General features: G+C 32.2%; 1 protein-coding gene across 1 annotated transcript in view; it reads left to right on the top strand.

The window, feature by feature from the left end:
• The window catches only part of LOC113519720 (zinc finger protein 541), a 344,226-nt gene that overhangs the window by 206,804 nt on the left and 111,501 nt on the right, over nt 1-25,921 (top strand). Inside the window, exon 3 of the mRNA XM_026904897.3 lies at nt 12,767-12,980. Within this exon, the coding sequence (XP_026760698.1) occupies nt 12,767-12,980 (214 nt within the window). The remainder of the gene's footprint in view (nt 1-12,766; nt 12,981-25,921) is intronic.

Below are 25,921 nucleotides of genomic sequence, written 5' to 3'. Positions count from 1 at the left end.
AGTACATCGCATACTGTGTAAGTCCCAGCATAGAATATGCCACCCCTTCCTTTCCCATGAGTGTCGTAAGAGACGACTAAGGAAGCTTATGGTCGAGAGAAGGTCAGCAGCGTCCCTCTTAAAACGTCACCAAAAGTCAAACTGTGGTTGCCAACCCGCCTGCCAAGCATGACCACTATTAGCAAAACTCTCCTTATGGGGGAAGCTATGTTCAGCAATGGACAGATAGCGGCTGATACAATGGTAGATCGCATGCTGTTTTCCCATGTCATCATCATCATCATCATTTCAGCCATTATCCGTCCACCGCTGGACATAAGCCTCCCCCATAGACTATCATAAAGTACGGACCTGAGCCACCTACATCCACTGACTCCCTGCAATACATTTCAGGTCGTCACTCCATCTAGTGGGGAATCATCCTACACTACGTTTACCCGTACGCGGTCGCCACTCAAGAATCTTTCTTCCCCATCGGTTGTCGATTCTTCGAGCTATGTGACCAGCCTATTGCCACTTCAGCTTACTTATCCTTCGAGCTATGTCGGTTATTTTGGTATTTCCCATGTTAAAATACTTAAAATAAAAAAAAATACAAAATAAACAAACGGCAACTGCAACTATCTAATGTCGAGTAGTTCCGTATAATGTAATACAAAATCAATACAGTAAGCCGCAATTAATCGGAACACAAAGCTCGGTGGATGTACTTACATCATTTCAGTCGCCACACACTGAAATCGGTTTTACTAGGTAATGGATGTTATTTATTCATAACCATCGATAGACGTACTGAAATCCGGACTGATGTGGGTTGATAGTTTTTTTTATTTTTTTTTATTTATACATGAATTCTGTTTGTAGTATTTTTTACTTCTATTGGACAATTTTTAAAAAGTGAGAATAACAGGTATTTGTATACCAATTTATTCTGAAACATCATATTGGGTGTTATAAATGGGTGCTATAATAAAAGTAATCTAAATAAAAAATATAATAATCTCTAAAGTTAAGCAAATTTTTTATTAAATATAAGAACACATAGAATTTATTAAACTAAATTTTGTCACAATTTGTCATCTTTCGACCCATATTTCTTTTAAAATAAATTTTCATTTCTATATATTTAACCTGTCTAAGAGGATTTATTGTACATGATTTAAACTTTATATCCTGTAGTCTTTTTATCATATCATATATAGGTACCTATAAATAATAATAACACCGCGTTATGATATCAATTAATAATTATTTTTCGCAGCAGACAACTAAATGTAATCGACATGTAAACAACGAGGAAAATACACGTGTAAATTAATTTTCATATTTTGTATGCTGTACTTAAATTAAAATGTCAAATTCGACTGAAAATATACAATTACATACAAAGTTATATTATAAACATTCCATTCATTTTTTTATTAATAAATAGATTTTATTAATAAAAAAATGAACGGAAAATAAATCTGCCGTAAGTTACTACTAATATATTAAATGTCTAATTTTGTACTGTACACCTTTGTTGTACATAATTTACATTGGACACGATAAAAAGATTTAATATACAAGCGCGGACTTATCCTATAGAGGGATCTCTCACAGTCAACCTTTGAGAAGCTGAAAGAAAACTGTAGAATGATCAAGGATAAAAATTGTACAGTTAAAGAATTTAATTAAAATTAAATTATTTTTATTTTTATGCAACATACAAAGTGACGATTTTCACCTAATAGCGGTAATCGTCATATACTATGATGTTCATGGTAACACTCATATCGTCATAGTCGTAGAATACTGACGGATCTGACGAATATTACATATATAGATCCGTCAGTATTCTACGACTACGACGATATATTACTGTTCTCGGGAATAAACTAAGATTTTATGTTTCCTTACCTATATCATACAAATATTTGAATGTATATTACTAAATAGTGATAAATAAATCAATGAAAACTCTTTATTGTTCCCTTCCAAGAATGATAGAGATTATAAAAATTAACAATATGTACACAAATAACATGAATAATTAATTATATAAACTTAATGACATAATAGCAATATAAAGAGGCAACTATGGGCGACCTTATCGCTAAATAGCGAACTCTTCCAAGCTACCGTAGAATGGAGAGGAATAATTGAAATTGTGTCTGGTCAAGGCGTAACAGAAAAATAATATGACTAAGAAAAGGAGAAAAAAGGGCTAAACTTAAATTTAGTTATTTTAATTTTCAGTAAATTTTAGTTGAAATGTAAAAAAGATTACTTATTTAGTTGAAAATAAAAAGAAACGAAACAAATGAATTTTGTTCTTTTTTCAAAAGACCGTATTTGGTTTACAGAAGGATTGAGCCTGCTCATAGGATTAGCACATAAGCTTTGGCGTTTGACAACAAATATTCAATATACATACATCATTGTAGTACTAATTATTACTTTAACTGTAATCTATCATCACATAATGTGTTGTTTCGTTAGTTTAGGTACCAATATATATATGTATATATATATACGTATATGTATATCATTAGTATATATATACATATATGTATATCCTTTTCAGTACTAATATCGTGATATATCGTTATTCAGTCGTCATAATAGATTATAAATACACCCTTCAGATAAAGCAACCTTCATACCTATTCTGCCTATAGCGTAGGTAATACAAAATCAATACTGTGTAAGCTCCAATTAGTCGGAAATACTGGTTTTGCTTTTTCCGCACAAACTACAGCAGAGAATCTTTATTCAACGAAACCATTCAATAATTTCCTTTTAATTTTTGATTCTGCTATTAATCTGTTTGCGCTATTGAAATTATTTTAAGAAATAACAATAAAGTAAGAGATTACAAAAACTGAATATACTTTTTTCTTTAATCTATTGATTGTATAACAAACGCGCAAACATCTTTACAAAATTCCACATTTATAAAATTAATAATCCTTAATAAATAATAAGCTCGAAGAACCGGCAACCAATGGGGAAAAAAGGTTCTCGAATGGTGACCCCGTACGGGCAAGCGCAGTGTAAAAAGACCCCCTCCCCACCACACTAAATGGAGTGACGACCTCAAATGCATTGCAAGGAGTCAATAATGCAGGTGGCTCAGGACCGTTGCGTTGTATGGCAATCTTTAGAAGAGGCATATTTTCAACAGTAGATGAATCATGCCTGGGATTGCCTGACAGAATGATAATCATGTCTAATGATTACAATCGTGAAAGTAAGTTTGTTTATTTGTTAACATCATGGCGCTTTAACTGTTCAGCTAAATTTCACAAATTTTGAATACTGTTTTAGATGGAGAAAGATGTAAATTACTATTTATCCCAAACAATTAATATATTCTAGTCACGTGAAGTTACGCATACAAACTACGTGTTATATCACAATATCAAATAGGATCAAATTATTAAATATATTTTAGAATCATAAATACTAAGTAATATACTTTACATGCTTTTTTCTCTAATTTTAATTCTTCTTCATTAATAAACTATGATACATTATACAAGATATATTTAAGACATTTAACCTTTGTTATAAGTACGAAACTAGATTAATTTAATTTCACATTATTTCTAGTTAGTATAGTCTATAGTCTATACTATTAGTAGTGGTCTTGTTTATGTACAATGCCCCTAAGAAAGGTTATAAATAAAACTAAGCGATTAACATAAGCGAATATTGAACACATAATGAAAAACCTGTCGCACCCTTTCACTCGGTGTTTGCTCTTTCATGATTTATAGGTATTTCTACGGGTAGATAAAAAATATATAAATATTTTTTATATCGACCATGCAAAAACTTTATCCCGCGAGAATTGTTATGTCAACCCAACAACGCAACCATTGTCAATCGATCGCGAAATATTTTCTCTTTTATCACTCTCAGAGATTAAATCTCAGACATTAATGTAAATAGATGTCGCCTTTAACTGCACCTGACCTGTCAATCTTGTTTTTGTTAGTAGTAACCTAAAAGGTCTAAACAGGGCGCTCCTTTATTATTTATGATTTATTATAATATATAATATTTATTATTTCCTTTATAAATTATGATTTAGTTTCTAAATAAAATTAATTCTACATGAAATTATATAAAAAAAAAGAAACTTGAAGAATTGACAACGAGTAAATTGTGCTCCAGAAAACAAAGTAGCAACTTCAATCACGACAAGTAAACGATGGGAGTAAACTGTACTGTTTTAAAAAGAGGAATTACATCTGAGTCTTCAAGAATGGCAACGCATGGGGGGTATCATGGGCGAAACAATATACTCTGTTATATCCATGGTACTGCTTATGTCTATGGGCGGCGGTTATCACTTTCCATCAGGTGGACCGTCAGCTTATTTGCCATTCTAAGTTGTATAAAAAAAAAGAAAGAATAATATTATGATGTGATAAATATTTCATATACGACTAACGTATCAAAAAATACAAGCGAATAGAGAACCTTTTTAAAGTAATATAGTAATACTATTATTAGTATATACTCTTATTCTACAACTAACGCAGAGCTATAGAAGTAAAAATATTCTAACAAATGATTGAAAACAACATCTCAAGTAATACAAAATGTAATTAAAACTATTTATTAAAAGTATTTCGTTACTACATGATCATATACGCGTAGCAATGAAAGAACATGCATGCTTCAAATGTCCTTAAATAAAGAAACATGAGATAAAAGAAAATCAACGTTCGGTTGATATAGACTAAAGAAGTTTAGTAGTAGTTAATAAGTAGTAATGACACATTTTATTTTGTTATACATAGATTGAGGTGCATGCACCATCTATCTCTATCTAAGTCTATGGATAAAACCTTGTCACGCACAAAAACTAACGGGGTACACATTCAAATTTTACTGCCCGTAAAAAAAAACAGCGACGTCTTTGCAATTCAAAGATCCTGTTTTCCGCGCCTCGGCTTCACTGCACGCAGATATAAATCGCTGTGCTGTCACAACTTTAGAGAATAAAATAAATATTGCTACGATAAAAACTGGTATAAGTTAGAGGAATTTTTTATGGGATGAAAATGAAATGGTAATCCCATCTGGGAAATTGATATACGTTAAGGGTGCTGAGTGAATGAAGATAAAATAAATGAGGAAAGAATCAAATTACTTAGCCCTTGGTGACGAATTCATCTGGAATGAATGTCAATTTCCAAAGTGGATATGGATCTAATAGAGTATATCGCTGGCAATGGAGCCATAGTTACACTGAAAAGAAAGGCATCACGTTTTAGTTCTTAAGAACTGCAACGCACGACGGCTACCATTCATATCACAGTGTACAAGTGTATAGGCAACGAATATAACTTTTACTCATGTCATGAGTATTCAGTTTATTTGCCATTCCAGATAATAAAACGTAACGTAAGTCAAGAAGATGAAAACAAAAGGAAAAAAATAATAATAAATACATAAATAAGCTAAATACCAACATTGACAACATTCAATAAAGGGTGGGGGAAGAGAAGAAGGACATGAAAAAACTTATCAATAGAAAAATATAATAAAAAAAATCTTATATTTTTAAATACTATATTCAAGAGAAAAAAAAACCGCTTGAATTTTAGAAATTAACATATAAATGATAATTCCTAAACTTCAATGGTAAAATATATATACGCAGCATATGCGTGGTCAAGATTTGTTATATATATTATATAGATATGTATAATTTTGACCCACGGAAATTAAGCAGTTAATTAAATAAAAACAACCTTTCAAACCACAATCTGAAATGCGAACATTAAAGAGAAAAAAAACATAACAAAAAGGTATCAGGTAAATATAAGTAGGTACTACACATAGCCGAACATCTGCTGATTAGGGTTGTCAATTTGACAGAAGCTTAAATCAGTAGATTATCTTAAGAGCATTTTTCAATATTTCTTATTAAATATATAAAAAGAGCTCTGACAATGAACTGAAACGTTAATTACGTAATAAATATTATTAAGCTGTCATTGAAAATTTGGACGTTGATGACAAAAAGCCTTTTAAAAATTTTTCAGCAATATATGAGGTAGGTGCAATGATTTTAGTGGTGCATTTATATGCATCGTATTCTATGATTATCATTTCAATTATCTACTAATATCAATGTACATTGAAAGTTCCACCATGTAGTGACACTCAAACTAACTTATTAATAATATTACTACTTACTTACTAAATATTATCTTCTTGTCGATTCACTAGAGGGAGACTTTGTACAAAAGTCGATTGCTTGGGTACCTCTGTCCCATTCGTGTTTCAACCGTGAAGCAATTGTGTTTGCATGGTTGTGTTTCGGTTTGAATGGTGGGATATGGCGTGAATTTACAGGGTACAGAGGAATAACATCTGAGTACTCAGGAATGGCAACGCATGGGGGGTATCATGGGCAAAACAGTATACTCTGTTATGTCCATGGTACTGCTCGTGTCTATAGGCGACGGTTACCACTTTCCATCAGGTGGGCCGTCAGCTTGTTTGCCATTCTAAGTAGTATAAAAAAAAAAAAAAATCATTCCCCATCAAACTATGAAAAATTTGAAAATACATGCATGTTCATGTACCAAATTTTATTCAATTCCATTCAACCATTTAAACATGATTAAGTTACAAACATACAAACACCAAAATTTTACTACAAACAACTTTACAAATTTTCATATTTATAATGTTAGTAAAATATAATCCGTTTGGCAGTTAATATTGACAACCCTACTAGTACCATTTATACACAATACCGGCCTTAATCACTCACGCGATGCCGTAATATCATGCCTTAACACGTAATATGAACAAATGAGCGAAGTCGTCTGTAATCATCGCAAGAACACATACATATATCTGGAGAACTGGAGCGAGATCGGTACCCACTCTTGACCTGGTTCGAGGATAATTACTTTCTTTGAACGTTGGGGAATGATTCAGTAGATGCATGCTCTTGATAATCAAAACAGGTGATTTATGGTATGAACTTAGAAATTTGGTATCACATTAGTGAGTGTATGTTTATACAGGATTACGTACATTTTAATTTTACTAGAGATATTATCTTTAAAAAAATCTCTAATAACAAACAGGCCCATCTGATGGAAAGCAGTAACTGTTCTCTATAAAATTAGATGAGTAATCTTTTTTAAATAAGTTTAAATGGAATTAATATCCTTTCCACAATGTCGGTTTACACTGATGACGAGTGACGTCAAATCAGTTGGCAAATGTTAACAACTTCACTATGAATTAACCACAATGGTTTCCAAGAAAAGCTACATGGAGTTTCACCTAATGAGTTAAAAATCCACTTTATATGAATAGTGATAAGATTCGTTTCATTTAATCCGCCGTAATTAGTAGCCACCCGTGTTGAAAGCATCATATTAATGTACTAGTTTATACATAAAAGTTCCATAGTCGTATTACGTGAAATCGTATTACCCTCTAAAGAGGGTTTTAAACCCATATGATAGAATATATTTCTTAGAATTGAGACCCTAGTTCCTATTACTAATAATTTCTTTCCTCTACATATCTTTGTTTATAGAAAACATACTGATTGATTTAAATGAAATTTGACATACTGATAGATCTTATCTCATCTCAGGGTACATTTCATCATAGTCGTAGAATACTGACGGATCTGACAAATATTACATATAAAAATCCGTCAGTATTCTACGACTATGACTGATTTTATTTGCATGGACGAAGCTTCAGAATATAGCTAGTCGAGTCATAAATACAAATACAACAATACGATCCGCGTTCAAATAAACGAGTAGCATCAGTGTAAAATATCTACTCAGAGCGGCTATTACGTGCTTATTTGCTGGTCAACGGGGGATAATTGTGGTGTAATCAGCAACATGGCGAGCCCATGGGACGCGCGTAATAGCGCCCTCATCAACGCTCGCCTAGCTTTATTTTAGTTCCTATTATATATATCGAAACTGTGACTTTTGGATATTGCTTTTCTCGTATATATTTCTTAATAGCAAATACAGTTCATTCATTTAGTACTCGTAAATATAATGCCCGTACACTGATCAATATATCTGCCCGAAGTAAATGTTACAGTCTAGTTGTAAACCCTTAAAGGCATAAGTCATCATTGTAGTAGTCCCAGACTTATCTCAAGAATTTTCTTGGACTGTCTCCCACTTGTGGTTTTTGATCTCATAGATTACTAGAAAAAAAATCTTGACATTATTTTTCGCAATACTTTGTCATGATCTCCGCAAATCTCGATGGTTAGTACAAGAATGGTTGCTATTTCTAACGCTTCGAATAGATTACCTAATTACCTCCTATCAATACCAAAATTGCGCTTGCACATACCTTACTCTTGCCCGTTCTCGATTATGTCGACTTCTGTTATTTAGACCTCACTGAAGAGCAATTAAATAAGATAGAGCGTCTTTAAAAATTGTATATATATGCAATATATATTATATATCTTTGTATATATTAGTGTCTATATAATAGTACGCGACCTACACTTTGTCTTTTTTATCATTGTCCTTTACCCAGAGGTTGTCTGAAAAAGTTTGCATAGCAATAAGGCCGTCTTTTGTATCATTTTTATAAATGGTGTAATAAAGTGTGAATGAATGAACAGTACCAAATGAAAAATTTGCCACAAATCTTATTTACTAATCCTGCCATAAACCTATATCTCGAAGTAGATAGGACACTTTCTATTGATAAACCCGCGGTTTATAACTAGTATAGAATAATCCTAGTATTGTGATCTTTTGATAGCAGTTTCATTCAACATTCAACTGTCTGGTATTTTTCCACATATTATTTCGACGGACGGGAAAATATTGTATTGTAACATTCTTATATTTTTTTAGGTACATACATCACGAATACGCGATATAGAGACTTCAAACGAACACTGTCAATATCGGGAACGGAATATTGTATTCGAACCGACAGTTTATTATTGAAGGATTAATACTGCCTACCCCAACTGGGAGGCGAATATGATATTATAATCATGTTAAGATGAAATAATACTCAAATTATATAAAATTACAGAATACAGAAGTATAACAGCTTAGTCCTTAGGAATGGCAATACAAAGATAATTATGTGCGACGCAATGTACTCTATTATGTCTAATATTCACAGGTGACGGTTGTTACTGTTCATCGAGTGGGTCGTCGACTTGTTTGTTATTCTAAATTGTATAAAAAATATATTATGTTGAACTTGAGTAATTAAAGCGGATGATACTGGCGGGTTTTTGCGCGTGAAATTTGACGTCGCATGGATATAGATATCCTTGTAATTCCGTGACTTGATATCCTTATGATTTTAATTTGGAAGGATCAAAAAAGGCGAGCATAAAGTTATTACGCAGAAAGATACCCTATTATAATGCTATATAGACATATAATGCAATGTACAAGTAGGTTGGTCGTATTGTCATAATTAAATTATTAATCTACTAGAATCCATAAAGGTCTTCGTCTCCGCTGCAATTAAAGTTTATCAAAGCTATTCGAACTATCAAAGCTATTTGCAGTAGCATCAACTGCAAACTTAAATGGCGTTGTCGCTAACTTTTGGTATCCCATTTACAATATAGAAATAATACGTTTACTGTTATTATTATGGTCGTTAGTATTCCACTGAAGTGTCAATGTCTCCCACCATTGAGTGCACTTTCTGTTTTGAGTGTAATAAGTTAGTCCATCAAAAATTCAACTTGTTCCACCACCTACATCATTTAAAAATATCCTGAGATTAGAAGGGTTACAAACTTTTATTACACCAATCATAATACGATTCATTTCTGCCTACCTGTGTAACTGTGCTAATATAATATGTATATATATATATGTCTTAAGGCAGCTCATTTTCCATTTTAAGTACCTTAAAAACTGTGCACCCATAAAGAAATGTCTATTAAACTATATAAAATATATCATATAATATAATGATTTATATAAAACATCTTTCTTAATCCTCCTATTCTACAAAACTTCAAAACTAACATTTATAGAATACACACACAAAAAAAAAAGAAAAAACAAAAATAAAGTAAAAACCGACCAAGAGCATCTCAGACATACATTGATAGAATTCTAAAGTTATTTTTAACATTTTAAGTTACTCGCTGAATTCTCTTATTTCTTTCATTAATAGAAACCTATTCATTTCTATTGTCTTATTTTATTCAGATTTTTACATAAAACACTATAGGGAGCTAATACTTTGGTATGGTCCTACATAGCTCGGCGGGAAAGGGATTGTTAGTAATGCTGACTACCAGTCCCATTAGTAGCAATATATCATGTCAGGTCGACCTCTACATGCTCCCCCCCCCCCTCTCCCTGAAAACTATCATGCTGAATTAACTTACAACTGACCTGCTTTTTCATTCTCACCTATCATACCTTACTGATGGCCCTCTAGCATATATCGTTAGCGCAGGCGAAGCTACCATTCCATTATTATCCATTAAAAAAACTATATAGCTATAGAATGAGAATTCATAGAAAAGAGAATTAAATGTATAGGTATATTACTATGTAGCTATATTACGATTTTCATTTATAAATTGCAATAGGTATATTAATTTTCCAATATGTTCACAATTTCAATGTACTCCAACTCCGATAGGAGTTTAATTTTGAATAATTTGCGCACTATTTGATGAGAAATATTTCAATTATAACTAACAAAATTTATAGTGGATAATATTTGTTTGAAACAACACTCGTGAGACACACACATACAACACGAATGACTGTTTATACCTAATACACGTAAATTAAAAAATTAAAGCTTTTTTCAACTAACTTCAAAAAGAAGCAGACTCTCAATTCGTTAGTATTTTTTTATGTTTGTTACCTTATAACTCTAATAAGTAAATATTTTCATAAAAATAAAACATGGGCTAAAGGACGACGAAATAACGTCGAACCTCTCATATAACATGACACGTACAGCTGTTTACGAGTAGAGTATGATAAGATTAACATTTTTTCAACCAACTTCAAAAAAAAGAGATCTTAAATTCGTTTTTTATAGTATTTATTATGTCATAACTCTATCAGTTATAAACCGATTTGGAAGATTCTTTTTTAATTGCATGGATATACTATACAGATTTAGGTATCCCGCAGAAATTTTAAAATCAAAATAATTGGTTTTGTCACAAATGAAGTCAGTTTTTTTTTTTGTCAGATACAATCTTTAATTACTCACACTACTAATATTACGTAATTGTGCACTTAGTCACAGCATCAGTTCTGTGAAACAATCCAAAAATATTGCAAATTGACATTTATAATTCCGATCATTCTACACTTGGACATAAATGCTTTTAATTTTGATTTAGATTAATCTGTATATATTGGTATTCATTTATTAATCTTTCATATACAAATCATCTTTATTTAAATAAACTAGTTTACAAGTACTTTTAAATCGTCATTTTTGTAAAGCTAAATTCGGAAATTTGTTTCCTGGCGAAAAGAGCTCGCAAAAGTTAAGTTTCTTGCGAGCTCTTTTCAGCAGGTACCCTTTAAAATCACTCATATTAGTATGTAAAGATACAAGCAATAAAACACAAACACAAAATCATAAACATCAACAAACACCTTTCACATAACATTAGACATCGTTGAAACCACAAAACAAAACCCTAAACTTGTCATCAACGCAGCAGACGTCACAAATACATCAATGCGGTCGCAACTTTAGCCCGCGATATTCCATTAACTCGGTTTTAATCGTGTTATAATCTACGTCGTCGTTACACGAGCCTACGAACAATGCTTGCCGATAATTACTCACAAGCAACTATTTATTTACGCTCGTCTTCAACTTGGCGTGTGTGTGACAACGTACCTTAATGGGCTCCAATTATGTGTTTTACATTATGACGGATAGCACTCTTCTAATGTCATTTATTAGGAGATTATGATAACAATTTTAGTTAGAAGACAGTAGCTAACATTATCAATCCCTAGTTCGTTATACAGATCCTCAAAACATGTGGTAAACATATTCATCTATATATATTGGTATACGCTTAGAATAGAACAAGAGGTCTTTTTTGATAAATGATAATGAAATTGTAACCCCGCTTGCGCTATCGGTATGCACTGGTGGAGCACCAGTGAGGGATTTATTTTTTATACAACTTAGAATGGCAAACAAGCTGACGGCCAACCTGATGGAAAGTGGTAACCGTCGCCTATAGACATGAGCAGTACCATGGACATAACTGAGTATACTGTTTCGCTCGTGATACCCCCCATGTGTTGCCATTCCTGAGGACTCAGGTGTTATTCCTCTGTACCCAGTAAATTCACGCTATATCCCACTTTTCAAACCGAAACACAGTCATGCAAACACAACTGCTTCACGGACGATAAATAAAAATGAAGCAAATCAGTTAGCAGGTGACAAATTCACTAATGAATCAATTACTCTAGTGTTCAAGGATATCACTAGGAGGTCGACCTGAAAGGGTTTATAGCTAGTAATAGGGATGCTAATCCCTATTACTAAAAATCCCTTCCCCCCAGAACAAGAATAAATTATAATATCGTTTCATCTCATAAATGCACTAGCCTCGTAAATAATTATAAAAACAATTAACAAAATTGAAAAATTGGCAATAAAAATTTGATACAAAAAATATCTATTTTTTTACTGATTTACTAAAGCAAAACCGTAGTAATTAATAAGGGCATTTGTTTAAAGCGAATGTTTTATTCCACAGGTGCAGTCGACGCGGCTACCCCTGCCGACGTTTTCGCCGCGCGCGGTACTGATGTACAGCGCGGCGGTAGGCGGCGAGGGTGCTGTCGCTCTGCAGCTGCGGGAGGCAGCGCCGGGGGAACTGGACGCAGCGCGATTGCACGACGATCGGCTCGCCATCACCTGCAATGAGCCCGAACTGCTCGCTGACTTGCTTCATGCAGCCGCTGACATCGGTGAGTCGTTAGTCTCGTTACTTATTTTATGATACTTAGAATAACAAAAAAAAAATCCACCTGATAGAAAGTAGAAACCATTTTCAATAGACATGAAGAGCACCATAAATGTTATAGGATATATTGTGATGCCCTGCCATGCATTGCGTATCTTGGGGACTATGATACTATGATAATATGTACATCATGTATTTTATTTATTTTATATGATTTTATGTTTTTATATTTGTTCTATAAATATGATTATATACACATGAGATATAGACTACAACGCTGTTTTGCCTTCGTACCCTATAATTTCACTGCCATTTTCCACTTTTCAAATCGAAACACATCCATGTAAGCATAACTGCACAGCAAAAACACGAATGGTTTAGAGACTGACTTTTGTGCAAAGAGTCCCCTGATAGAAACCTTTAACATACAGAGTAAAATCAAAACGATTAGAATTCTTTTAATTCTTTTCGTTTTCTACCAATATTCATATTCGTAGTAATATTTATTTATTTGAAAATTACTCACCACACTTACAGACCCCCCAAACGTGTAGTGAGCCATAGGTTTATTTTACAAACTTACAAATTTTGTACAACATTTTAAAAATATTTCTATTTTGTCATTAAATATATCAATATCTGGCTGCTGAGCAATCAGAGAATTGAGCAGAGAAATAGCCTGATAAGTGGGAGCAAATAAATATATCACGGATACCCTCTAAGATTAAAATGTAAAAATACAAAAGTTCAGTAAGTTACTATTGGTATTCTTTCTATTAAGTCCTCCTTTCTAAGAAAAAATATAAATTATAACAATTATTATTCTGAATTATGCCTTTATGTTTACTCATTGGCATATCCTTGGCAGAGAATTGATGTGTTTGTAAAAAAAAGATATGAACCTAATAGGTCATATTCCTCTTTTTATATAACGTCTTATATAACTATAATTATTTAATAGGGAGTATTACAAAAAGAATTATCAAAATCGATTCACCGTTTGAATCAATTATCGAATATACTGCGTAATGTACTCAAAAAATACAATCGAACGAGAACCTCCTTTTTTTTCAATTTCATATAAATTTTCAATTTCTTATCGTAAGTCGTAACTAAATAATTAATAAAACAAACTGGCTCTAAGTCGTTTTGAACGTAATTATTAAATTAGTTATTTATTAAAAATAAATAATTGTAAAAATGCTTTCATAATTTTATTTCTACATTACATCTGACCAATTTTGTCTTCTGATATTATCAATTATCATATTTTAATATGATATTTAACGTGCAATTTGGATAGTGAATTATCTGATGATCGATTGAAATCAAATCAGTCTCGTGGTGCTTAAATTATCATCCAGATGCGACTGCTGTATGTTTTCAGGATATTTGACTACCGAGAGAAGAATCATGAGTTTAAGCTATTCTGTGACTGTCGAGTAGGTATTTTGAAATTCAAATATCGAATTTTGCATTTGAAACTGGCTTTAAACAGCGTTCGTGTTCACTGGACATAACGTTACCTTACTTGAGAGCTATTTAGAACTAGTCATTGTTACTTTTTATAGAAATGTGCCTGTTTTACTAAGAGACTTACTAGAATTTTATACAGTTCTTTATAAAGAACGTATGAATGAACGTACCTAATTATGAATCGACAACGCGTACGTGATAAACCTGACATTTCAAGCCATATGCTTATATGTTAATACAAATTAATATATCTTAAGTCTCCAGATCTGAAGTCAAATTTAACGACCTAACCTAACCTTAAAGGGGGGAAAGGGATTGTTAGTAATGGGATCTAATTTCCCTATTATTAGCAATACAGGGTGTATTGCTAATTATAGGGAAATCGCTATTATAGGGAAAATTGCTATCAGGTCGACAATTACGCGGTTTCCCCTGGAAACTATTGTGGTTAATTCTGGTGGAATTCGTCGTCGGCTAACTGACCTGCCTTTTAATTCTCACCTATCATCCCTCACTGGTGTCCCACCAACATATACCATTAACGCAGGCGGGATTATCATTTCATTATAACCCATTAACAAAAAAAAAACTCAACCTCAAGGGGAAAGGAATTATTAGGAATGGGGACTAACAGCCCCATTGCTAGCAATATACCCTATTAGGTTGACCTCCACGCGATTCGCCCTGGAAACAAACGTGGTTATTCCTCGCTGGTACCCCGCCTACGTATACTGTTAGCACAGGCGAAGTTACCATTACATTATCATCCATTAATAAAAAAACCTATCCTTAGAGCGATAAAGACTCTTCGCGAAGAGGATATATATAGATCTACCTACTACTTTTTTTATTCATTCTTTTACATTTTACTTTGATCGTAATGCTAAGAGTAAATACATTACACACTCTATATTCTGTATAAACAGAAAAAAGTATTCAATTTATTTTTTAAACTTGATCTTTCATAAGGTCAGAAATACTAACATTAGCAGACATGCAATTAAACAAAATTGGTAGTCCAGCAGAATAACAAAACTTCTTTTGCCCGTTCTCAAAGTCAACTTCCTCGAGAGATTATGAATATTAAAAATAAATTCACAAAGGCGTTGCTATGGAAAAAAAAACACTCATTCTAACACAATACTTTAATCCGCTTTAGAACAATGAGAAAATGATTTAACAGCTTCCTTTTTCTGGCAATATTGTTTTTTTTTTTACTTTTAATTTCCGTATTAAGTACATTTTATTTGTAAATGAAGTATTACGATTTATTAATTTATGTACCATTTCCATAGATTAATATTTAAGTCAGACTAATCTGTATACATGTAATAAAATTGTAATTAGACGGTATTTATGATTTTTAATATATTACGTAAAAAATAAGAATGGGCTATCCCTTCTTTTCCCGTGGGTGACGTAAGAGTCAACTAAGGGAACTTATAACCGAGGGATCGCCAGCAACGTCCCTCCTAAAACATGACCAAAACCTAATTGCAGTTACCAACCCACCTGCTAAGCATTGCAACTGACAAACCTCCTCTTATGAAGAGATCTGTGTTCAGCAGTAGATAGTTGACAGCTAAAATAATGATGATGATGTACTGGGTATTTTCAAAACTCCGAAGTAGTAAAAAATTCTTTTGACTGCAAATATTCTAATATATGGTCACAAAAAAAATGTACTTCGCTCATGTTAAAACTAATGGATCGATGGATGAAATTAGTAAAGAGGTTGCAAAGCATACATGCAACAAAATTCATAGATTTTTTAATGAACAACAATGGAATGGTAGTTCCGCCTGCGCTAACGGTATACACTGGCAGACCACCAGTGAGGGATGACAAATTAAATGAAAAAGCAGGTTAGTTTTTTTACGATGGGTTATCGTAAAAAATACACCAGGAATTTAACACGATGGTTTCCAGACGGAACCACGTGGAGGTCGACCTGACATACTCTATTAGGTCGCCATTACAATGTATTGCCAGCAATGGATAAACATGTTAATCTAACTTTATGATTTTATCATTCAAAAATACTTCTGGCCGCTGAAGAAACAATAATGGTATTAGGTGCAATTAAATACAGACATAAATATTGCTGATTTAATTCATGTTGGCAATATTTACTTTATAATTGAGTGTATTGTTATAACATGTTATATTATAACATATTATATTATAACATGTTATGTTATAATTAAGGAAATCATATATTAATTACATATTTCTCCGAATACATTCAAATTAATTCAAATAAAATTCAATTATTAAACAAATATTGGTATTTTAGGCTTCTGCAACCGAATATCCAAAACGAAACCATGTCGTAACCCGGTTATTTATAGGTCTTTTTTTATACACTTAAAACTGAAAATTTTTACATTCAAATATTTAATGAGAACATTATTTTTTCAAATCCCGCCCAATAGTGTCGAAACGCATTTCGAATTCTTCTAAATTCTATCAGAAATACTATAAAATACATATAAAAATATGAATTAAGTATATCGTAATGATAATAGAGTAGCTTAAAATAAATCACTACAATACAAATTATTATGAAGCGGTTTACTTTTTTTTATTTAGTCTTTATAATCGCTTCAGCTTCAGAAATTGGACATTAGCGACTGAGTTATAACAACAAATATAGCCCAAATCTTAATGATTATTTGCTCAATGCTTTGAGCCCTATAATGGCAGTATTATATTCTTTTTCTCTTTCTGTAATTACACGGTCGTAGTCGACGGTGCATGCTCTGATTTAAAACCTTTGAATGCTGGTGTCCCGCAAGGCTGTGTACTATCTCCGACTCTGTTTCTTCTGCATATCAATGATATGTTACAGATAAGTAATATTCATTGCTATGCGGACGACAGTACAGGAGATACATTATATACCGGTCATGCAAAGATCTCGCGGGCACATACCGATGAGTGCCGGAATAGACTTGTGTCTGAAATCGAAACTTCACTCCATCAAGTTTCGATCTGGGGTGAACAAAATCTTGTCCAATTTAACCCCAAAAAGACACAAGTCTGCGCGTTTACCGCAAAAAAGACGCCGTTTGTCGTATCTCCTCACTTTCAGGGCACTTCCCTTGATAAAAAGTCAAGTCTAGGAATTCTGGGCGTTGATATATCTTGCGACGTCCAGTTTTGCGGTCATCTGGAGGAGAAGGCTAAGATAGCTTCCAAAAAGTTAGGGGTGCTCAATAGGATGAGACGATATTTCATGCCAGAACACCGCCTGAAATTATATAAAGCCCAAGTCAGGCCGCATATGGAATACTGTTCTCACCTGTGGGCAGGAGCGCCACAGTACCAACTCCTTCCGTTAGACCGCATTCAAAGTCGGGCGGCTCGAATTATCGATAGTCAACGCCTTACTGTCCGACTTGACCCATTGAAACTGCGCAGAGATGTTGCGTCTCTGTGTTATCATGACCGAATTTATCATGGGGAGTGTTCTGAGGAATTGTTCGGATTGATACCTGCTGCTGATTTTCACCACCGTACAACCCGCCACAAACTAAAGTTTCATCCCAATCATCTGGACGAGTGGCGGTCTTCCACCGTGCGTTTTTCAAGGCACTTTCTTCCACGCATAACCATTCTTTGGAATCAACTTCCAGCAGCAGTATTTCCGAACCGATACGACAACATAACCTTCAAGAAAAGAGTATATTCCTTTTTAAAAGGCCGGCAGCACACCTGCAATGCCGCTGGTGTTGTGGGTGATCATGGGCGGCGGTAGTCACTTACCATCAGGTGAGCCGCATGCTCGTTTGCCCCCTGTGTTGTAAAAAAAAAAAAAAAAAAAAAAAAAAAAAAAAAAAAAAAAAAAAAAAAAAAAAAAAAACGAAATTAAAACGCATTTTTAAACATTATTCAAAAATTTTTTTAATTAATTGTCGGCGACAATAATAAGAATTCTTCTTATTTATTAGTGTAATATAAAAAAAAATAAAAAAGATAAAATTACATATGTTTTACATAAATACCTACATGAATAAAGCATTTTTTTATGAATTCCAAATTCGAATAGTTAGTTTTTTAATTATAAATTATGTTCGGCCTTTAGCAAGTGGAAGTTGTTCATTAACCCCCAGGGGAACCAGAACGTTGCAGGACATCGACTTGTCAAAATTCACTTGGAGCGCGCCTCGATTATGCTTAAAAATGCAAACTCATGCAAACGAGCTCTGAAGGCCCCTAATTGAATTAGATCTCCTTAGACGAACAATGAAAATTCCTCTTCTATTATTGGGTGCGTGGGTAATTGAAAAGATCCAACTGTTGTGCATTTCAATTACGAACTTTTCATTTGATTCAGAAACGAGAAAATAATAATATTGACAAGTCAGAAAATATGAATATTGTTGTTGTTGAAATACCTTATTGCTCGCTTATCATTTTAACAACAAAAGCTACTTGTAGTAGATTTATTAATAATTTGAATCGTTATAATGGTAATGAGTTTTTCATAGAATAATACAAGTGGTTACCCTACATTTTAGCTCATACATCAATATACATATCACAGTTTCGCCCCTTTTTTTGAAAGAACAATAATTTATTTAGTGGCATATATAGGCATTTAAATAACTAACAATAAAAATACGTTCTATTCATTTTTTTTTATTTATCTATATTGTTGCATCATAATCTTGCTAATGCTAAGCCATGACTTTTGATACAAGCATAAGGTAAAGAATTGACAAACGTCAAATATAAGTTAGGTAAGTTAACTTCCAGTTGACGATCATATAACAATTATTTTATATGACTATACACATAAACAAATACATACATAAACATACACAAACTTAAAAGCACACATTAGTCATAAAAAACTAAAAATTCTTACAAACCTATTTTAACTGTAATATTTTTATTCTTTTGTCACTTTCATTCAAACTGAGAAACTAACATAAAAGAAAGAGACAAAACAGTTCCATAGCTAAAATAGATTTATGAAAGGTTTGACGTTTTTACGAATAAGGGGGTAAGTATAGTTTTAATAAATACACAACATTTATTTTATAAACTAAAAGTCAATTAATTATAATGAACATTGAAATATTTTTTATTGTTTTGAGCCAATACAGTAATACGTGACGACTCGCAAATATTTACTTATTTGATGAGAACAACAAATAACCTATGAAATAATAATGATTAAAACATGATTCCTATATGAGTACGTACTAAAATCGATCCAATTTCGTGCCTCTACTTAATTATGATTGAATAATGAATTTCTGAACATATTGTTACAATGTTATATTTATTATTATATAATTATTGATTAGATGCACAAAAGAAAAGACCGCTTAGTTGCACGTTTTAAATTAATTCTTAAAGTAATAGTATTACGTTTTATGTTTGTGTAAGTGTATTTCCGGCTTGTACAATAAAGAGTGTTCGTTCATTCATATTTTCAATAATAATACAAATGTTTACAGTCTACTCCTCACAACACAACAGTACGGAATGGTAAACAGTTAACATTACACCCGACGCGCCGTGACTCGGCCGACCCGTCGTGTCTTTATAAATAAAATTTTACACACCCACAACTCATGTTGGCAAATATTCCAGAATTCCATTAACCAAACCCTCCGGGAGTATTTAATTAACATATGCTAAACAAGTTCATTATCCCTTCTGTGCCAACTTTTCAAATGTCTGCAACTTTGCTCGTGTTTGTAATACTCTGTGTGTAACGTAATCCTAGGTGTTAACAGTTCATAAATTCCTCTTAATGTGACTATTATCATTAATTTATAAATATTTTGTGTTATTTATAATTGATAAATATTATATTTTTTATTATAATTTTGTTCTGCTATCAAGTTTGTTAGAAAACATTTTTAAAAACATACTTTTTTTTTCTTTTATAATGTAATCCTCCATCTTATGGCTGCGACCACTTTAAAACAAATAATTTATTTTATTTTTACCTACTCTTCAAGGTCTTTCATTTCATACTTAGAAAATATATACCATCAGGTATCTTGTAGCGGCGACTATTATGAAAATGTTACAATTTTGAATATAGCAAATGGTATTATTACCAGAACTAAAAAATGGCGTTTGCGAAATTTCAGCAAAAACAGTTATCAAATAATAGCTCTAATTTAACGTACAAAATTTTACTTAAATAAATAAATACATTACAAGTTAAATAAAATTTCGTAAAAAATACTTTAATCATAATAAAATTGGAATTTAAAGAATCATTATTTAATTAGGAATTAATGACATCATTATTAACGTATACACTAAAAATACAGTCAAATTGAGAGAACAAGAACACTCTCACAAGAAACATAACACCTAACCTCACAAAAGAGACGTCTGAATGATTCTGGGATTAGTGCCTTATACAATTATGTAATTTGGATGACATTTTAGCAACTATTGTCAATTATTTATCAATAGTATTGCACGTGCAAGCTCTTATCGTGGATCTCATTAATATTGAGGTCATTTATACAAGTATTTGTTTGCATGGCTGTGTTTCGGTTTGAAGGGTGGGATATGATAGTGAATTTACAGGGTACAGAGGAATAACATTTGAATCCTCAAGAATGGCAACGCATGGGGGTATCATGGGCGAAACAGTAAACTCTGTTATGTCCATGGTACTGTTCATGTCTATAGGTGACGGTTACCACTTTCCATCAGGTGGGTCATCAGTTTGTTTGCCATTCTAAGTTGTATATAAAATAAAATTATACTAGTATACATTGCCTTAGCAATCCACTGACATCTAATTACTAGGCACTAATCTTTTCTATAAAAAAATAATTAATAAACAAATAAATATCCATATATATTAACTATTTATGTCGGCTTAATTCACATTTTAAATTCAAATATTCACGAATGTACATGACGAGCGCGCTACTTGTCGCTGTGCAGCACAGCCGTGAACCACGCTCATCCTATTGAGTTTAAAAGTAGTCGGGGATCCCCAAAACTAAAACCTGACTAAAGCCTATATAAATCTTTACAATATAGTATGACTCACGATAGTTTTTATTCAACAATACCTCTGCCTATATTAACTAAACAAAGCAGATCTTGTACTATGGGTACTAGACAACTATCATCAACGATCATACATACCAACATATTACAAATAGAAAACACTAAGTCCAATACAATATATAACCAATACAAACAGATATGAATACCAATGTTTGTATTGTGCGGGAATCAAACCCGCAACTATGCTATATGATTTATTGCATTTTCCCTTATCTCATACTACCGTCTAACTTCTCATAAAACTGTTTTAGCCACAACAAACAAACAAACAGTTCACTAGAACTGTTTCATCTCTTTTTCTTGAGGCTAATTCCCAATTTGAAAGAAAGTGACAACACAGTGTAATATTTAAAATAGATTTGTAAATTTTTATTTTTTATGAATTAAAGGGTTAATCTCTTACATCCTTATATTCAGAGATGTTTACTTAGACAAGTGGTAACACATATTCTAATACTACACTTATTACAAAAATTAAATAATGATTTATTTTTCTTGTCCTAACAGCACAAAAAGGTAAGAGCATAATAAAATAAAACTATGAAATGTCTTTCAAACAAGATATACAAGAGTTTTCATAAGTAAGGACACAATAAAATGGCTGAGTCATGACAACAGTACACAATAATGGCTAGTTTTGCATATTTTATTCTGTATCAGAGAAACAAGCACTTAGGGAGATGAATTGTCACTTCTGCGATTGTATGGGCCGGAACTGAGCGGTCCCGGTGAAATATAGAAGGAGGCGCGCCGTAGTAAAATGGCAACTTTAAGTGTATTGTAATTCTCTTCATATTTATATTATACACTTAAATATATACTCGGCCCGGCTGGTAATGCACTATGTATATATAATACTAACATACATTAGTGGTCTGAATACTTTCTTATTTATATATTTACACAAATCTGTTATATAATAATAATCAGTGAAAATTTCGTCAACTAACATTTTTCAAATAAATTTAATAACATAATTTATATTTATTTGTATATTTCCCACACAATATTAAAAATAAAATCTGTATTTGAATAGTAAACGCGTGCATATTTGTCTTTTAAATAATTATTTATTGGATAAAAAGTTTAAATCAACAAATGTTTTTCAATAAAAGTTTTTACGAGAAAGTTTATGTAACTGGACCATATCTCTGCTAAAATTCTAATTATGGCTGTACTCACGTTTTCAATTCGGGAATGCCCGACTAGTTTCGAATTCTATAGAGGCCTTTATTCATGAGCACGGTTTACGACCAACCGCACGCGCGTAGGGACAAACGGCATGCTGCTCGCGACATAGCCTATTAAATTCCAAACTAATCGGACATCGCCAAATTTTAAATGTGACTAAAGCGGACATAATAATATAATAATTATTATGAAAAAACCAAATATTTAAAATATTCAGGATTATTATGAATATAACACATTTAATTACTTCTAGAAATTAAAATTAAACTTAGTATAAAACGTATTTGCTTTTCCATTATAAATATCATACCATGGTATAATAAATCATAAAATACATAATAGCCATATATTTTACTTCCCTATTATATCGTGACGATAAAATCATATCGTGTTATGTTACGATAAATTATAAAATCGCCCACCGGCGAAATATACATAGGTAAATCGAATATTACATTCACAAAATTGGCAATATACCTTTGGTTACTTCATCGATGATTGCAGTCATAACGTATTTATTAATATTATAGAAAATTACAAATATAATGAAAAATCAATTGACAAATGTATAAACAGTTGTACCTGTTTGACTAATTTTTATTCGTTGTATTTGCAATTGTAAGGAAAAGCTTTTTATGAACAAAAAAATAACTAAAATATCATATAGAAAAATGAAAAATTTAAGTAAAAATTCTCCATATAAAATTTACTATCAGTTGGTTGCCCGCTACTTTGTATGCGTGTATCACTATAAAAAACATATTAGTTTACAACCGACTTCAAAAAAAGGAGGTTCTCAATTCGGTTGTATTTTTTATTTATTTTTACCTTATGACTCCATCAGTTCTAAACCGATTTGGAAAATTCTTTTTTCACCTCAAAGGATACACTTACAAATTGGTCCTATAGAAATCTTATGAAAATCAGTTTAATAGCTTAGTTTTGAAATCAAAAGAGCTGGTATTGCCATAAGTGAAGTCGGTAGGTCAAACAAAATCTATAATTATTAAATTTGACCTTTATGAACACAACTGTGACCCTAACAAGCCATATCCAATTTCATGTAATATTTTTTGCTTAATGCCGAAATAGACATACATATATACATACAAATATTCTAAAAAATATTATTTTAAGAACTATTGATCTTATTAAGAACCCTCATATTTTTTTTTAAATATATTCTATGAAAATACATCGTCTAGTTACAATTTTATTACATTAGTGAGATATAGTCGTACTGTAGAGAGAAAATTTTATTATAAAGACATTAGTACAGACATGCCTAGTATATACAATATATTTAGCTGCCGAAGCGGGCAGCTAGTAGGCAATAAAATTAGCAGATGTATGTTTCAAAATCGAGTCTATATAACTAGCATACCGTGTTATAATAATATAATCCCTCGTGTAACTTTGTTAATAAAGTACAATATATCGGAGTCAGACCTTAGCTCTGACAAACAATTTAATTTGGTGATGGATTTGATAAATAACTTCAACATTAATTAGCTCAGATTTTGGTAAACAATAGATTTATCTGTACAAATAGATTTACGAGTATCTAGGGCAAATAGAAATAGTATTTAGCTCTACAGGTTTATTACTAATTTTATTTTTGAAGTATACGATATGTTTAAATGAAGTATAGCAGACAAATATTTTAATTTCTGTTTATTCGATATGAATGTTAATTCAATATTGTCTCCCTCAATACAACATCCTTGAAAAACTACACAGCAGTGGAGAAGGTTCCTCTATTCTTCATTACAGTATTGGAATTCGGACAAATGTACAAAGATATACACTTAAAATTTACTTTTTATTTTATCAAGACAACTAATTCCTCAGAGGTAATTTAAGAATATAATTATGTACTCGCATGTATATACAATCAATCGCCGTGTAGTTCCAGCATAGAAAGACCTCTTTCTTTCCTTTGGATGTCGTAAGAGGTGACTAAAGGAACTTAACAGTCGACGGATGGGCAGCAGCGTCCCTTTTAAAACAACAAAGTGTGCCTTGCCAAGCTTGGCAACTACTAAAGAGATCTCTACTAAGAGAGAGAGTAGAGATAACAGCCCAGCAGTGGACTATCATAGGTTAATAATAAATCAAAATACACAGTTAACTTTTATATAACAAAATAGAGTAATATTAATTACCTTCAAATATTAATTTATTTTTTATGAAAAAGAGACCAAAAAAATGTTATTATAATAGTAATAGGTAGTAGTAGGTTACTAGCAAATTAACGAGATAAAAGAATAAAATAAAAATAGATATTTTGCGCGTTTCCAGCTAGTGCCTGAAATATTGTTTCCATTTAGTGATTAACTAGGTGTACCTAATTAGTATTACAAAGTAAAAGTATTTATAAAAGAAATATCGTAGTTATAATGCTTCATGCCCGTCCGTCATTGTTCGTGTGTTCCCGGTGAGTATAGAATAGGCCTCCCTTTCTTTCCTGTGAGTGTCGTAAGAAGCGACTAAGGGAACTTAATGGTCGAGGAATGAGCAGCAGCATCCCTCTTAATACATATCTAAAGCCTAACTGCGGTTGCCAATCCGCCTGCCAAACTACTGGCTAAACCCAAGGGGAAGACTTATGTAGACGTGAATTTACTGGGTACAGAGGAATAACATCTGAGTCCTCAGGAATGGCAACGCATGGGGGGTATCATGGGCGAAACAGTATACTCTGTTATGTCCATGGTACTGCTCATGTCTATAGGCGACGGTTACTACTTACCATCAGGTGAGCCGTCAGCTTGTTTGCCATTCTAAGTTGATAAAAAAAATGTTCAGCAGTGAACAGTTAAAGGCTAATATGATGATGATGATGACTTCATGTGATATTTCGTAAACTGAAAAAGGTGTTACGTCATAGTCGATGCTACAGCGTAGGTCTACACCGATATATTATGTTTAGTCGACTTCCAAAAAAATTGGTTTCCAATTCATTATTTTTTTGGTTATGTTTCTTGATTACAGATGTAAGTGTTTGATAGAATAGAATAGGATACAATTTACATATTTATTTGATAGAATTTTCTAACGATTTTAACTCCCGTGTTGGAAAAAATTGGGAAAAAATGTACTTATTAATTCTGAGAATAATAGAATAATAGAAATCATTTATTCAAATAAACTTACATTGAAGCACTTTTGAAAAGTCATTACATTTTTTTTAATTTACCGCTCGTTCGGAAAGCT

Source organism: Galleria mellonella, unplaced genomic scaffold, assembly GCF_026898425.1.
Source record: "Galleria mellonella isolate WM207_F2 unplaced genomic scaffold, CSIRO_AGI_GalMel_v1 utg65, whole genome shotgun sequence".
Taxonomy (NCBI): Eukaryota; Metazoa; Arthropoda; class Insecta; order Lepidoptera; family Pyralidae; genus Galleria; species Galleria mellonella.
The sequence above is the reverse complement of the archived record's forward strand: the minus strand, read 5'-3'. Positions and strand labels throughout refer to the sequence as shown.